This window comes from Phoenix dactylifera, chromosome 6, assembly GCF_051530095.1.
Source record: "Phoenix dactylifera cultivar Ajwa chromosome 6, Ajwa_hap1_PhDact_Kaust_v1.1, whole genome shotgun sequence".
NCBI classification, from domain to species: Eukaryota; Viridiplantae; Streptophyta; class Magnoliopsida; order Arecales; family Arecaceae; genus Phoenix; species Phoenix dactylifera.
Window position 1 is genome coordinate 28304177 of NC_143195.1, and position 17960 is coordinate 28322136.

General features: G+C 42.2%; 1 protein-coding gene across 2 annotated transcripts; it reads left to right on the forward strand.

Moving 5' to 3' along the window:
* The first annotated feature begins 1657 nt into the window (after positions 1-1657).
* LOC103723303 (putative pectate lyase 8) lies at positions 1658-7374 on the forward strand. 2 transcript variants are annotated; one of them, XM_008814183.6, is made up of 7 exons: positions 1667-1912; positions 2162-2236; positions 2935-3000; positions 5627-6269; positions 6368-6471; positions 6557-6695; positions 6828-7374. In XM_008814183.6, the coding sequence occupies exons 1-7, from the start codon at positions 1806-1808 to the stop codon at positions 7047-7049; spliced, it is 1356 nt and encodes a 451-aa protein (XP_008812405.3). In that variant the 5' UTR covers positions 1667-1805; the 3' UTR covers positions 7050-7374. The 2 variants fall into 2 exon arrangements, with proteins under 2 accessions (XP_088579699.2, XP_008812405.3); XM_088723573.2 differs by lacking the exon at positions 2162-2236 and having other exon boundaries at positions 1658-1912.
* Positions 7375-17960: the final 10586 nt, after the last annotated feature.

Below are 17960 nucleotides of genomic sequence, written 5' to 3' on the forward strand. Positions count from 1 at the left end.
AATAGTAATATGTGGATTAAAATAGAGTAGGTGTCTAGTACACGGAATAATACTGTTTGTTTGATATATTTTCCTCGATAAGGGGTTGTTACGTGCACATGCGACCAATAACTTACAGGCTTATGATGCACTCATGGATGCATGCGCAAAGCTATTAAAGAAAATGCTAATCAATGTTTATATGGAACTATGTGGAGCAATGCAAAACTTGTGCATGAGATATGGGGTTGTTTAGCTTTCAAAAGAATCAAGTGTTTTCCTTGTCGCATCTTTATTGGCAGAAGAACGAAGATCTCAACGAGCAGCTAGAGCTAGCTCTGCAAAGCGTGTCTTATTAATTTCTTTTGTTTGCCTTAGTGGTGTTGGTAGGTTGGTTCTTCTCATTGTTGACCCTGGGCTATCTAAGTTAGCTCAACCTCTAGACCAAATAGATTTCTTAGACCGTTATTAGTGTTAAACACAAAATTAAATTCTTCATTTACAATAGAGATCTATTGCGAAAAATGAATCATCTTGGGTTTGAGCAAAATATTGCTGAGCTGGTTAAACTAGGAACAACTCAATCAAACTTTCAGTAGATGCACTATAACAACTCAAGAAGTTGAGCATTATGTGAATTTTGAATCTAATCCGAGACCTAAAGCAAATTCCATTAGGAGCATCCTCGATTCAATTACAATAATTCCAATTCCACTGGCTTGTTGGATTTGGTTTGTAAAGCGGTGTCTAGGGTGTTCCATTAGGGAATCTTATTAGTGCAGCTTTACTTGAAGAGAGCTAATGTTCGATTGCATGCCAACAGCCCAACATTACTCAATATCAAATCATAAGAATGGAATTATATAAGGTGCTTTCCGTAGAGAGAACTCTCACTCTACTTTTCAATTACAATTATTTGTGTACCTCCAGACAAATGCTAAAACGACCAAAGAACTGTAATTGAAGAGGACTAATTATGAATTCAGAATATGCTTAGTGACTAATTGAGCACTCCAAGTATCAGTAACTCAGTAAATTTTTATTCATGACCTAGTCATCCTGGCATTCCCTGGCTTGATCAGCGAACACCAAGCAAAGGTTGTGATCCGCCGGTCCACCTTATCAAATCTAAAAAGTTAAAGCGGGAGACTCATCATCGAATGGCAAGGCCGTAATTAATCCATGCATTGGCCTACACGACACGTAAATTGATGGAAGGCCGTTGGGCGTTGCAGGGGTCCATGATCCTGCCCGCCAAAAGCCCATATCCCCAATGACCACAAAAAAAAAAAAAAAAAAAACGCAACATTTCCCCCAAAACACCACCCATCCCCCCAATACCGGGCCCCACTCGGTCACCATCCTACGTGGCTCCCCGGGCCCCACGCCCATCATTGCACCCAAAGCGTCGAGGTTAATTGAATAGAGCACGGAACGGCGATAAGTGTCCCGCGCACGGTCGCACGTGAGTAACCGACACCGCTGGCACGTGCCGATTGCCGGTACCGAATCCGTTAGTGGCAGTTAGGATTAGGGAGAGGGTGAGTATTGGTCCGGTAAACAGAGGGGACTAAAATATTAACCGGGGTTAAATTAAGGGGTGGGGCCGAGTGGGAGGGGGCGGACCGGGCGGTCGAACTTTCTATAAAATGGCGCTTCGCTTGCAGCTTTTGGGGACTCCCTCGCATCACACCCGCGCTTTACTACGCTCTCCTCCCATTCGTTTCTTTTTTATCCTCTCATGGAATAGAGGGGACAAACAGAGAGATCTGAGAGCGAAGCGCGTGCGAGAGAGAGAGAGAGAGAGAGAGCCAGGCGAGGCGGCAATGGCGGTGGTGTCTCTGAGGTGGCTTCCATTGCTGGCTCTCGGGCTCCTGGTGCTCCCTGCCGGCGGCCTCGAGTATATCAACGGCGAGAAAGCCTCCGTCTCGAGGTACATTCCGCTCCTCCTCTTCTTTAGTTCATCAATGTGGGTTAGTGAGGCTTCTTTATGTTCCCTAGAGGGATCTCTTGAAGGATATATGGGTTCCCCCGAGATTTGGGGTCTTTTGGGGTTTCTCGGTTTCTGGGGTGGCGTCAAGGCAACGCAGTTGGAACGGAGGAATTCCTCTGTGAGGCCAAACCCCAGAGATGGAATTTAAGCTAAAGGAACGAGCTGTTAGATTGGTTTCGTTTCTTTCAGGGGCGGAGAGGAGGCGAGGACGAGGAGGAGTCTGAGAGCTGCGCCGACCAAAGAAACTTCCTCCACTACCGAGAGGTCCGTAAAGAAGAACTTTGTCTCTGATGCTGTTTCCTTCTTTCTTTTGCTCTTTTATCTGGGGTAGATCTGGGCCATTGGTGATATCTTTGCTGGGATCTGGGATGTCCAATTCCGTCACTGGACGGCGCCGGATTCGACGGCTTCGCGAACCATAAACGCAATCCCGACCGTCCGGTATGCTTCCTCGGATACCACCGTTTAATCCGTTACGTTCGTTTCGTTAGTTCCTCACCCACTCCTTTCGCTGCCGAGGGCAAAAAATTCGAAAAGGAAATTCTAAAAGGTAAAATCATATCAAATCGAATCGAATCGAATCACCTCCCACCACTACCGTCACCGGCGAGTCCGTTGGAGGGCATTTCAGTCAACTTCACTTCGCACCGACCTCGGTCAAAATTCTTTCTATCTGTCTCTATAGCTTTCTCGCGTCTTATTCTCTTTTTTCTTTTGAACTTTATTTTGAGAGGAGCAATGGGGGCAAACGACCGCCCCGAGCGGCGCCCTTTCTCCTGAGGAGCAGAGAGAAGATGAGTAGTGCCGAGACGTGCAGCGCCCAATCGCCCAGCCCCTTAAAAGAAAAGAACAAAATCTTGTTTGATTTAATTTCTCGTGCATGGATTATGGCGAGGTTTAGATAATGGTAGTGGCATTTTGGTCATTTCGTGCTAATAATGGTGCGCTTCCTTCTATACCAGGGCTGGGCGGGACGCGGTGTTGGGCGCAGCCGACAATCCGGAATTGGTCGCATCCGAAGTCCAGATGTAAGTTTCTTTTTAAAAATTATTATGTCAAAATTTACTCATGGAGTTGAATAATAGCTTGCCGAAGCAAAATTTTCCTCTCTCTCTCTCTCTCTCTCTCTCTAGGGGCTAGTTGCTATGTTACATATTAGTACGAAAAATAAATAAAAAAGATGGTAAAATAAATGATGGACTCCATAAATATTATCCTAACAAAGAAAGTAAAATAAGTTTCACTAGAAAGATGGTATTTGTTTTTCCACGCCAGATCACCGAATGCAGATAATTTAAAAGTATTATTTCTTAGAAAAATACCCTCATTTTTGTTATATCAATATTTAATTTTTATTTAATATATTTATATATTTGTTAATATAAATTAATTATTAAAAATAATTAATAAATATTTATTAATTATCAATTAAATCTGACATAGAATTTATTAATAATTTATTTATTTATTTATATATCAAAATTTATTAAAATTTATTTATAATAAGAAACATATTTTCTAATAAACATATAATTAATTTAAAAATATTTATTAACTCATGCAAATATATTTCAATATTCGAAATAGCTAATATTAACAGTATTTATGTAACTGGGCCATAAATGTCTAACAAATGGACTAAAAAAATATTATTACTTAAAGTATTTATTCAAAAGCATTGTTGAAAATGTGAGAATATTTTTATTTAAGATTATCTCCCATCAAATATAGTAATCTTTTTTATGCTATTTTTTAGAGTAATTTTTGTACCAATTAAATATGGTAAAATTTATTTTTTTTCATAATTATTTTTTAGATAAATGATTTTCAGGAATCGTTAAATCACCCAATTATCTCACATACCCCAACCAAATGGGCCTTTAAGATGTGGTTAAGAAAGATCATTGATGTGGCTTCTTTATAACCTCAAGTGATTGTTAGCCATTCATCAAGAGTGAAGGTTGGGCTTTTATGAATTCAGAATAGCAGTCTAGTTGAGGTTTTGGATTCTAAAGGTGGCAATTTATGATCCAACTCATCAATCTGACTTGCGAACAATCCGTTTTAAGTAGGTTTGGATTTGATATAAATAGATTTGGATCATTAATAGGTCTCGATTGTTTATTAAATAGGTTTGGTTCAGATTTAGACCTTTGTTCTCTTTAACCAAATTTGATGAGTAATATAAGACATCAAAGTAGCCTCATACCTTTGGTTACTTCTCAAAGATTCTCTTTCACTTTCTCGATGAATTCATCTATAGAAAGCAATGGAATAATAAAGTAGTGCTAGGTTTGCTTTGATGTCGTGCTATTTTTCATCTGCTTTCTGTCGAATACATTTAGGGTTTTGGTGCCATCGTCTTGGTGTCGCACGACGGCCGCCAAAGTTATTCTATAATCAATTTCAAACCATGGCGATGACTCTGAATAATCCTAGTGCTGCATCTTCAGCCGATGGCTCTAGTTTTTCCGATCATGGAAAGGAGTTGTCCAAGGGTGGCGGTAGCAGTCATTGGCAAACATGTAAAATTACTGAGGAAGAATATCTGCTCTCCAAGATTATTTCTGTAATGTTTTACTTTTGCTCGATGAGGAGATTGCAGCAGCTCGAGAAAAGTGGGAAAAGAGTCAGTGGTGGCTAAAAGTCTCGGGGCGTAGGGTTCCGATGAATCTAGTTGCTAACAATTTTAAAGTGATGGGTTCTCTTCCTAATATGTCCTAATTTTGTAGTTGTGGAAGAAGGTGAAGAGATCTTGATGGATATGGATTATGGGAGATTATTAACCCTAGTGGTGATCACCAATCTCCTCCACCGAAGCTTGGTCCATGGTTGGCGGCGAATAAGAACAAAAGACCTAACCCTAAGTTTCAGATGGAAACAAAGTTAGCTACTGTATCTAACTCATGGGCCAACATGGATGAACCACCTCTGACCCAGTCGATTTTGCCGGAGTGAGGGACTTAGTGAAACTGGTTGGGTGAAACCAGCTAAATTGGTTCGATGCTGTTCTCTTGAGCGAATTAGCTTGAGCGCAGGGTCGAATCAATTGAAGCCAGCTAACCCATTTGGTCCGTTAATGCTGCTAGACGGGCCTTACTGAGATTCAGGCCTAACACCATTCGATTGGCCTACAAGAGGGGAGTCTTGGTCCGTAATATGAGATGCAAACCTGCTTCATAAACAGATTTCACATATAATTAAAATCGGAATATTTACGGGTGAATCTAGCAATTAAACAAGAATCTCATGCTGGAGATTCTCGTCGCTGTCTTTGTTGGCCTTCTTTTTGTGATAGATCATGTATTTGATGAAAGCATTCCAATGCACCAAGTCGTAAACTTTTACGTCACATAGAATCCATACCTCCTGGTTTGTCTATGTGTGCTCACAGATGAAGTGACTATGTTTGTTTTCTTTGCCCAATGCTAATTAATACTACAAGATTTGCTAAGTTTAAGCATTCAAAGTCAGAAGGCTTAAAATATTCGTTCTGATCAGAAATTTTAGTTGGTAATGATGCGTGTATTATGCTTTGAATTATATGCGTGAAAGTTGGAATTGATTTGTTAGAAATGCAATGCAAGGGGCAATTAATCATGTTGTGCACAAATTAATTTGAATAAGTGATGAGGATGTTGGTGAACCAATCAGGAGCATAAACAACCACACGATGCGGCGGTCGCTGGGGTTCCTGTCCTGCGGTACGGGTAACCCCATCGACGACTGCTGGCGGTGCGACCCGAAGTGGCACCGCAACCGCAAGCGGCTGGCCGGCTGCGGCATCGGGTTCGGGCGCAGCGCCATCGGGGGCCGGGACGGGCGCTACTACGCGGTCACCGACCCCAGGGATGACGACCCCGTCAACCCCCGCCCCGGGACGCTCCGCCACGCCGTCATCCAGGAGGAGCCCCTCTGGATCGTGTTCAAGCGCGACATGGTCATCACCCTCAAGCAGGAGCTCATCATGAACAGCTTCAAGACCATCGACGGCCGCGGCGCCAACGTCCACATCGCTAATGGCGCCTGCATCACCATCCAGTTCGTCACCAACATCATCATCCACGGACTCCACATCCACGACTGCAAGCCCACCGGCAACGCCATGGTCCGCAGCTCCCCCTCCCATTACGGCTGGCGCACCATGGCCGACGGCGACGCCGTCTCCATCTTCGGCTCTAGCCACATCTGGGTCGACCACTGCTCCCTCTCGAAATGCGCCGACGGCCTTGTCGACGCCGTCATGGGATCCACCGCCATCACCATCTCCAACAACTACTTTACCCACCACAATGAGGTACACCTCACTTAAGAAGCCGGCTGCATCCGTGGATCTCTCTGAATTCCATACATGTCCAATTGGTAACAGAGCCTACCTTGGCTCGGTTGGTGCAGGTGATGCTATTGGGTCACAGCGATTCCTACGAGAGAGACAAGGCGATGCAGGTGACTATCGCCTTCAACCATTTCGGTGAAGGTCTCATCCAGAGAATGCCGAGGTAATTTCCTTAAAATTCCAGCTGAAGCGGAGACAACGACGGTAGCGTGCTTGTTATGCTCTGTTTTTTGTCCGACGAAATGCAGGTGTCGGCACGGTTACTTCCATGTGGTGAACAACGACTACACCCACTGGGAGATGTACGCCATCGGCGGCAGCGCGGGCCCGACCATTAACAGCCAGGGGAACAGATACCTTGCCCCTGCTAATCCCTTCGCCAAGGAGGTGAATAAACTCAACAACAACCAGTTCTTCTCTCGTAGTCGATCAATTATCTTTGATGAATGAATTCTTTTCGTCAGTATCATTCATACATCTCTGCTCTCTGTGTGTGCGTGTTTCGAATTTTGGAACTAGGTGACAAAGAGGGTTGAAACGGATGGGAGCGTGTGGAAGAGATGGAACTGGAGGTCAGAGGGGGACCTCCTTTTGAATGGTGCCTATTTCACCCCGTCTGGAGCTGGGGCCTCCGCAAGCTATTCAAGGGCCTCCAGCCTTGGCGCCAAGTCCTCTTCCATGGTTGCCACCATGACTTCCGGCGCTGGGGCCCTTCGGTGCCGCAGGAAGGCCCGGTGCTAGTTCACACTTTTTTTATGCTTACGCGGTGAATTACACCAGTCTCTATTTGCCGTTCGCAACTTCCCCTGCTTCCACCCTAATGATGTCTCCGGAGCAGGCGTGAAGCGGTGCTGATTTCTTTCTCTTTTTTTTTCTTTTTACTTTTCTTCTATTTTGAGGTCTTTTTTCTGATGCCTTACCGGCGTTCGTTCTATCCATTTGTTTTTTTTTTCCCTCTTTGATTTCCAATACTTGCATAGCACGGATGCGGATTGGTTGATGTTGTAGTAGATGCATAGTTATGTCTAGTAAAAGAAACAGTATTTGTAATATTTGGAAGCTTAAATTCCCTATCACTGTCTTCATTCTCCCATTTGTTTCCAGGAGATAATTGTTGATGGGTTAAAGCCGGCATAAATATTTATAGTTACAATATTGTGAGTTCATACTCCTAACTCAGCAAGCAGTGAATGAGCGCAAATTAGCTACCGTCCCTCTCTTAAAATAGGGCCGGCTCGAGCCTGAGGCGGTCACCTAAGGCCCCCGGCCTAAGGAAGGCTCCGCTATGCCGCCGCTGCACGGTATTTTTTTTTTTGCTTAATGCTGCACGATTTTCATATCCGAAAGCTAGCAGTATAGTGAGCTACCGCCTGGCTATGCTGCTACAGTGCGTCCCTGACGACAGACAGGCTACGGGCTATAGGTGACTGAGGTGAGGTAGCAGGGTTACATGCAGGGGACCGAAGACGGCTACGACAATTGACAAACAACGGACATTTCCTCCGCCCTTCTCTACCGGTGCTTTTTTTTTTTGGCTGAACCTTCTCGGCAGACTCGGCTTCTTCAGTTCTCCTCTCCTCCCAGTGCTTCTTCAGTTCTTCGGCCCTTTCCTAGTTTCTTTCTCGGCTCGATCATCGACGGCTTGAGACTTCTCAAATCTTTAGTTCTTGGGCCGCCCCTGCTCCGTAGTTCGGATCTCCTCTCCAGCTCTCCTCGTCGTCCTCGGCTCTTCCGACCTCCGAGCTTCAGCCTCCTCGGCTTTGCTCTAAAGTCCACCGTCCTCCAGCTCTAAGAAGGCAAGAATCTGGCGAGTGGCGACCCACTGGCCAGATCTTTTCTCCTGCTCTTGGGCTGCCCCTGCTCCGCAGTCCAGATCTCCTCTCCAGCTCTCCTCGTTGTCCTCGGCTCCTCTGACCTCCGGGCTTCAGCCTCCTCGGCTCCGCTCTAAAGTCCACCGTGCTTCGGCTCCAAGAAGGCAAGAACGCGGTGAGTGGCGACCTGCCGACCACCACCGTCCTTCTGGGTCTGCCGACTACCGTTTTATACCTTGACGGTGGCGGGCGGCCACCTAGCCCACCTCCCGGTCGACCTCTCTCCTCTCTTTTTCCTTGCGCCGACCTCCTTCACTAGCGGCGCTCCAACTCCGGCGATACTCCGCCTCTGACGCTACCTCCTCCGCCTCAACTACATCACATCTGTTGGAAGAACACCAACTCAGTAGTGTTTTTCTTGAGGTACATGTACAACCTAATCTACTAGATGTTAACTTCCTACCGAGGCTTCGCCTCTCTTTGATGCTATGCACATGTTTGCTGTTTTGTTCTAAAGAAAGGTTTAGACTATTTTTGTTGAACCTATTGATCTGTTACTGTTTACATTGTCGGTTATGTGTTTATTTTGAGAGAGTACATAATGTGTTGTTAAGTGAATGTATTGACAGTTTGACAGTGGAAGCTTATATTATTTCTATTTATAGAGAGATGTAGTTCTTGGGCTTTTTATTTGATGCTGGTGCTCCAATCCTTCTTTGGGGCCTTCTGCTTTTAGAACTTGTGAAACAATGATGTTCTTTTTTATCATAAAGAGTGTGGAGAGCATTGTATGCTTCTCTGTCATCTATTGCTGTTTGTGTTTCTTTTTCTTTTTCTATTACATGCTTGTTGTGGAGATAGTTTTGATTGCCAGTTAACAAAGAAGTCAAAGCCAAATTCTGCATCCAATGTGAAGAAAAAGAGTTCATTAGATGGAAAGAAGAAAGCTTCGGACAATGGTTCTGACACATTGCCACCCAGACCTTCTCATTTCGTGAATTAGCTACTGCAACTAGAAATTTCAGAGCAGCTTGCCTTTTGGGGGAGAGAGGGTTTGGCCGAGTTTATAAAGGAAGGCTGGAGAGTGTAAATCATGTCAGTTTTGTGCTATATTTGCTTTATTTATTATATCATCCTTGGACTATAATAAAGTAAACTTTCAGCCTAGTCTTGAATTACAAGGTGATTTAGAACTTATAAAATAATTATAAAATTTCAAATTTGTACTTCTCATGGATTAATATTATTGTCTGGGACAGATTGTGGCTATAAAGTATTTCGCACTTATTAAAAAAAATATATTATTAAAAAAAGTCCTTCTTAGTGAGTTTGTCTTAGGTCTCCAAATGCATTGGGCCGCTCCTGTCTTAAAATAACGATGCGCATTTAAGTTGTGAGCAAGCATTAAAGAATTTAGAGTCTATAACTCAAAATTGTGCTTTTGGTTTTGAGATTAAAACATATTTCTGGCACAATATCATATTCTTGGTTCTGGTGGCTAAACAAGTCTACTCTCATGATATGAACGGTTCGGGTTTTAAGGGATTAATCATTTGAGTGATTATTCAAATTCATTTTCTCACAAGCAATATTCCACCTAGAACTTGCGAATATAAAGTATACATGACCACTTTTCTTTCCTTGCATCCACCCTTCACTTCCTTAAATTTCTGTACCCCTTGTTTATTAGCCAGAAACTTAACGTTACTCGGTGAGTCAGTGTTCCACGTCGGTAAATCAGATGCTCTATGAAGTCACGTATTTGTTTATATAACTCTTCTTATTTCCTTCTCTCTGATAGGAGACTCGATTCACATCACCAATTAGTAATGACTCCCGGTACGCCCAGAAATGTAAGAACTTGTACTGGTTGGACGAAGGTGAAACCATATTCGGGCTTTAGCATTGTGGAAAACTGTGTATGTAAAGCTCGTGCCTCTTGGGGCTCGTTTGGTTCGCAGAAAGTATATTTTTTTTTTAAATATAATTTCTGTGAAGCAGATTTCTTGGAAGAGGATACTGTGGAGTGATTGATTAAAACCCCATTTGATTTTGATGAGCTCAAAGCATTTGAGTATAATTCTTGTTTACTAATGAATTCAATTAAGTGTTTCAGTGAAAATCCTGTCTACGTGTCTCTAGACTTGGTTCATAGTATTTTGGATAAGTTAAGAAGTCAGCCTGAACCAAAGTCTGAGACTCGAGTCGACTCCTGAGTATCACGAGTCGACTCCAAGCGTATCAAGTTCACTGGTACGGGCTCGAGTCGACTCCAGATCAGTACGAGTCGACTCCGACTGAGAACAGACAGAAAAACAAAAAGCTTCAACTCAGAACCTGTCAACGAGTCGACTCCCAAAGTGCGCGAGTCGACTCCGATGTTCACCGAGTCGACTCCAGGATAGTAAGAGTCGACTCTCAGAGGAACACAAGAAAAAGTCAGAGAGCAATTTTCGGACTCTGAGATTCGAGTCGACTTCCGCAATATGCGAGTCGACTCCAAGACTCCGCGACCATCAACAGACAGAAGACCAAGTTACTGCCTCTGAGATTCGAGTCGACTCCCAGACAGCTCGAGTCGACTCCAAGACAGCTTCACATCAAAAAGGCAGAAGACCAAGTTTCGGAAACTGAGAGCCGAGTCGACTCCGAGGAAGTTCGAGTCGACTCCAAGACTGGACGAGCCAAAAGACAGAGAATCGGGAGTTCGGGCTCTGAGATTCGAGTCGACTCCCAGGACAGTCGAGTCGACTCGGGTGGATCAAATTCAAAATTGGATCCATGGACTTCAGTGGATGAGCCGACTCCGAAATTGCCAAGTCAGCTCCAGAAGTTGGCGAGTCGACTCCAGGTCAAGACGAGTCGACTCCCAGTCGTGAAGGCAACTTTAATTCAAATTTGGAACAGTTGCCGAGTCGACTCCGGAAAAGCTTGAGTCGACTCCCGCTACAGCCGAGTCGACTCCTGATCGCGCGAGTCGACTCTAACCCACCAACGGACACATTGTCAGGCTGCGCAGAGTGTGCAGAACGGGCAGAAAAAGCTCTCTAACCGCTAGTTTCCGTGGGGGTTGGTTTAAATAGCTACAGAAGACTGTAGCAAGGCAGAAAAGAACCATTCCACTCCAACTAATCAAGCATTCAAGCTCTGCAACGTGTTCTTCAACGAAAAAGAGGAAGATCTGCATTTACTGCATCCACCTACATCTTCCCAGCAATTAAAGCCTTCTCCTCCTGCATTCAAGTCGACTACTCACTCAAGAGGAGACCAGAAGTTTAAGAAGCCATTCCTCTTCTCCAACCTAAAAGCGTTTGAGGCTTCTTAACTTCATTTATTGTTCATATTGTCTTTTATCTACTTTTGAGAAGCTGTATTTTTCTGTTTCTTCTTTTTATTTACACATTGTATTTGCTTGGTTCAATCGGGGGATTGAATCAAGGGGATTGAGGTTGGTTGGTGAGCCGAGTGTAAAACCAACGTGTGTAAGGGTTCGATTGTGATCCCGAGAAAACAATCGGGGTGGTTCTAGTCGGTGAGCCTGGGAAAACCGACCGAGTTCGTTGTGAGCTCGTAAAACAACAAGTTTGGTTGTGAGCTTGGAAAACAACCGGCTGTAATCCAAGGGGGTTATAGTGAATTCCCAAGTGAGACTTGGGGAGTGGACGTAGGAGCAAGGGTTAGCTCCGAACCACTATAAAACTTGGTGTTTGTGATTGCGTGTCTCTATTCTTCTTCCTTTCATATCACTCACAGCACATAGTAATTAATTAAATAACTTACACTAGTTTTAATTACTTATCCACATCGTTTTAAATACCCAAATTATTTTAAAACCCAATTCACCCCCCCTCTTGGGTTGTCTATCTGGGCAACAAGTGGTATCAGAGCCTAAACTCTTCCACCCAAGAGTTAAAAGATCAAAATGACAACCCCATTTGGATCTTCCCACATTGAGGGTCAGTCCACCCAAAGACCCCCTTTCTTTAATGGATCCGACTACTCATACTGGAAGGCTAGGATGAGAATATTCATCCAAGCCCAAGACTATGAGATGTGGACCATTGTAGTAAATGGCCCATACATCCCATCCACATATGTAGAGGGTATCATGGTACCCAAATTAGAAAAGGATTGGGATGAACATGACATGAGAAAGGCACAACTAAATTCTAAAGCTATGAATGTGTTTTACTGTGCCTTAGACAGAAATGAATTCAATAGGGTCTCTACTTGCAACTCTGCAAAAGAGATCTGGGATAGACTTGAAGTGACCCATGAGGGCACAAATCAAGTTAAAGAATCCAAAATTAATATATTGGTTCATAAGTATGAACTATTTAAAATGGATTCTAATGAGACAATCACTAGCATGTTCACTAGGTTTACTGACATTGTCAATGGCCTAAAAAGCCTTGGCAAGAACTATACTAACAGTGAGCTTGTCAGGAAAATCCTTCGGTGTCTACCAAGGTCGTGGGAAGCTAAAGTGACGGCAATCCAAGAAGCCAAGGACTTGAACAAATTACCACTCGAGGAGCTTCTTGGATCCTTAATGACGCACGAGCTAACCATGAAGCAACACAACGAGGAAGAGTCCTCCCACAAGAAAAAGGTAATAGCTCTAAAATCTACTTCATCTAACAAAGAATTATCTTGCAGTAGCAGCAGTGAAGGAGAAGAACATGAGGAAGATGATGGTGAGGCACTTCTTGTGCGCAAGTTCAAAAAATCCATCAACCACAAGAAGGCTTATCATCAAAGGAGAGGCCCCTTAAATTCCTACCGCAAGGACAAAGGTAAGGAAAGGGAAAATGAGGGGATTGGGTGCTATGAGTGCAAAAAGCCGGGACACATCAGAGCTGAGTGTCCCTTACTAAAGAAGGGCAGCAAGTACAAGAAGAAGAAAGCCCTTGTTACCACCCTATCGGACTCCGACACATCATCTTCATCATCGGATGAAGAACAAGAAGAGAAGGCCAATTTCTGCTTCATGGCCAATGAAAATGAGGTAACTTCCGAAACACAGCTTGATTTTACATTTGATGAACTTTATGATGCTTTTAATGAATTAATGATAGAATATAAGGCAATAAATCTTAAGAATAAAGAACTAAAAATAACTAATCAATCATACCTACATAAATACGATAAATTAGTTAAGGATAAGGATTTAATCACCAAAGAAAATATAGAACTTAAGACAAGCAACCAACTTTTAACTCAAAAGACTAATACCTTAACTAAAGATAATGAAAAACTAACTAAGGAATTTTCAGAATTTAAAAACCATAAACAAATCTAAACAAGGATCTAACAAACAAACTAAATGATCTAAAAACAGAAAATCAAACACTAACTAAAGAACTTAACAAATACAAACCCTTAGTTGAAAAATTTACATATAGTTCTGAAAAGTTAAATATGATACTCAATAGTCAACGGGCAGTATTTAATAAAGCGGGTTTAGGATATAAACTAAGAAATAAACAAAAACTTCTTAGTAACTTCTTTGTTAAAGCTGGAAAAACTAAAACTAAGAAAATAACCTGCTTTTGTTGTGGAACTATAGGTCATAAAACAAATGTGTGTAATTTTAGGAAAGGTAAATCAAGAAGAAAAATTAAAAGGGTATGGGTTCCAAAAGGAACCAACTTGACTAACCATGAAGGACCCAAGAAAACTTGGGTACCTAAGTTGACATGATTTGCTTGTGTAGGAGTGTCTTGCAGCCAAGGTCAACAAAAACTGCTGGTATTTGGATAGTGGCTGCTCAAGGCACATGACGGGTGATAAGGATCAATTTTTCACCCTTGAAGCTAAGAAGGGAGGTGCTGTGACTTTTGGAGACAACAACCAAGGTCACATCATTGGTATTGGTAAAGTTCAAATCACCCCTTCAACTTTTATAGATAATGTTAGATATGTTGATGGTCTTAAGCATAACTTGTTAAGCATTAGTCAATTATGTGATAAAGGATATGATGTTATGTTTAAACCATCACTATGCATTATAACAAACCCTAATGACAATAGTTTAGTTTTTAAAGGGATTAGACGTGGAAATGTATATGTTGTTGACCTAGAAGATCTTGCAAAACATAACCAATGTTTAGTTGTTAATGAAACTAAAGATAATGATGCTAGTTGGTTATGGCACCGTAAGTTAGGTCATGCAAGCATGGACACAATAACTAAACTAGTTAAAAGAGATTCCGTGATAGGTTTGCCAAAATTAAAATTTGAAAAGAACAAAATATGTGAAGCATGTCAATTTGGCAAACAATCTAGGAACTCATTTAAATCCATAAAATGTGTCTCTACCTCTAGGCCTCTAGAATTATTACACATGGACCTATTCAGACCAACTAGAACAACAAGCCTAGGTGGAAATAAATATGGTCTAGTTATTGTAGATGATTACTCTAGGTACACATGGGTCATGTTCCTAGCACATAAGGATCAAGCATTTTCTGTTTTTAAGAAGTTCCATAAGGAAGTAACAAATGCTAGAGAGTCTTCAGTCATAGCCATTAGAAGTGACCATGGAACTGAATTCGAAAATCAGTCATTTGAGGAATTTTGTAGTAAAAAGGGGATAACCCATAATTTTTCTGCACCTAGGACACCACAACAAAATGGAGTTGTGGAAAAGAAAAATAGGACTCTAGAGGAAATGGCTAGAACTATGTTATGTGAAAGTAACCTCCCTAAGTACTTTTGGGGAGAAGCCATTAATACTTCTTGCCATATATTAAATAGAGTTTTATTAAGACCCATCATAAAGAAAACACCTTATGAACTGTGGAAAAACAGAAAACCAAAAGTTAATTACTTTCATGTTTTTGGATGTAGGTGTTTTGTTCATAATAATGGGAAAGATAATCTAGGTAAATTTGACTCTAAATCGGATGAAGGAATATTCTTAGGTTACTCTACAACTAGTAAAGCCTATAGAGTCTTTAATAAAAGAACCTTAGTTATAGAAGAATCTATACATGTTGTATTTGATGACTCTAGTGACATCTCCTCTAGTAAGAAAGTTAATTTTGATAATGATGTTGAAATTCTTGAAGAAAAGATAGATGAGATGGCATTACAAGATGATAATCAAAAGTTGAGTGAAGGAGCACCATCAAGCCAAGAGGCTATTGTGGATCATGGGCTAACTAAAGCTTGGAGGTATGCTCACGGGCATCCTAAGGAACTAATTCTAGATGATCCATCTCAACCGGTTAGGACTAGAGCATCCCTTAGAAATTTAAATAACCATCTAGCTTTTGTCTCACACTTTGAGCCCAAACACATAGAAGAGGCCGAAAATGATGTAAATTGGATAAATGCAATGCAAGAAGAATTAAACCAATTTACTAGAAACAAGGTATGGAATCTAATAGAGAGACCTTCTGAATATCCTATTATAGGCACGAAATGGATTTATAAAAATAAACTTGATGAAAATGGAATTGTTATAAGGAATAAGGCTAGACTAGTAGCAAAGGGTTATAATCAAGAAGAAGGTATAGATTTTGATGAAACCTTTGCTCCTGTAGCTAGACTTGAGGCTATTAGACTATTATTAGCATATGCATGCTCTAAGGACTTCAAACTTTTTCAAATGGATGTAAAAAGTGCATTTTTAAATGGGTATATTAATGAGGAGGTATATGTAGAACAACCTCCTGATTTTGAAAATCATCAATACCCTAATCATGTATATAAACTGAACAAAGCACTTTATGGTTTAAAACAAGCACCTAGAGCATGGTATGAGAGACTTAGCAAATTCCTATTAGAACATGAATTCTCTAGGGGAAATGTAGATACAACCCTATTTCTGAAAAAGCAAAACAAAGATATGTTATTAGTACATATTTATGTTGATGATATCATTTTCGGTGCTACTAACAATCGCCTCTGCGAAGAATTTGCTGATTTGATGCAGAGTGAGTTTGAGATGAGCATGATGGGAGAGCTGAACTACTTCCTCGGGCTTCAAATCAAACAGTCTGAAGGAGGCATCTTCATCAATCAAGCCAAGTATATCAAGGAGATGCTCAAGAAGTTTGATATGGAGGAAAACAAGTCAATCAGCACCCCCATGAGCTCATCATGCAAATTAGATCAAGATGAATCAGGTAAATCTGTAGATCAAAAACTTTATAGAGGTATGATAGGATCCTTATTGTATCTTACTGCAAGTAGACCTGATATTATGTTTAGTGTTTGCATGTGTGCTAGATATCAGGCTAATCCTAAAGAATCACATCTAGCTGCAGTTAAGAGAATTTTTAAATACTTAATAGGAACTAAGAACATAGGGCTATGGTACTCTAAAGAATCTAGCCTAAACTTAATAGGATACACAGATTCAGACTTCGCTGGATGTAAGCTTGATAGAAAAAGTACCAGTGGGTCGTGTCAATTTCTAGGAGAAAATCTTATCTCATGGTTTAGCAAAAAACAAAACTCGGTTGCATTATCTACTGCTGAAGCTGAATATGTTGCAGCCGGAAGTTGTTGTGCTCAAATCTTGTGGATTAAACAACAATTAGAAGATTATGGCATTAAACAAGATAAAATTCCCATTAATTGTGATAATACAAGTGCCATTAATCTAACTAAAAATCCAATTCAACATTCAAGAACTAAACACATTGAGATAAGACATCACTTCATAAGAGATCATGTATTGAATGGTGATGTGACACTCCAATTTGTTTGTACTGATAATCAATTAGCAGACATTTTTACAAAACCCCTAAGTGAAGAGAGGTTTAGTGTGCTTAGGAGGGGATTAGGAGTGATTGATCCATCCTAGTGGTGGTTTCCACTAGATCCATTGATTTTGATGACTAGATTGTGGTTAAAATAGAGTTTCTTTTCAATAATCATCAAATCAGATCATACTTTAGTGTTTTTCCCTCATTTGGCACGATTATAGCCTGATTTTTAGGTGCGTGTCAAGGTTAGAGACGACTCGAGTAAGTTTCAGAGTCGGCTCCTAAGGGGGAGTCGACTCGCGCATTTGCGGGAGTCGACTCGCAAAGATGGCAGCAGAGGGGGAGTCGACTCGCATATAGTCGGGAGTCGACTCGAAGTCTACAGGCGCATAAGGAGAGTCGACTCGCGCATATTCTGGAGTCGACTCGAGGTCGAGTCGACTCGCGACTCAGTGGAGTCGACTCGCAGTTGGGATCCGACTTTTTAACCCTAGATTTGTCGTTTCGAAAACACTTTTCTCTCAAGCCGCCACTGTTCCAAAGCCCTAGAGCCGACTCCTAGGTCGTCCCCGATCGTCTCTAACCCCTTTTTCCGTCGATCTTTCACCGGTTCTTCGGTTTTTCATCCCTTCCTAGGTCGCCCCCGGTCGGTCCCAAGCCTCCTCCGTCGACCTTTCTCCGTCCTTTAGGTTTTTCATTCCGTCTAGGTCATAATGCCGCGTAAGACCGTTGTCCGGAAGAGGTCTCGACCCGAGGCCGGTCCCGAGCGGCGCTCCAAGGCGCGGCACGATCCCGCGAGGCAACCACCTCCGGCTCGTTCCCCGCCTAGGGCGGTTCCCGCGAGGCCATTGGCCGGGAAGGCCGTCACCACCGGGAGATATGTCGACTTCGACTATCTCTCCCGGGAAGGGTTCACCATAGGTGATAGGCTTAGGACACAGGGATTAGAGTACTTCCTCACTTTAGATCTCCCCACTTACCCTGGCCTTGTTAGAGAGTTCTATGGTACCGTCCATCGGGGAGATGGGGGTATCGAGGGCACAGTAGCCGGTGTCCCTCTGTTTGTTACGGAGGATCTTATTGCCCACATCCTCCACCTTCCATTAGTAGGGGTGGCTCCC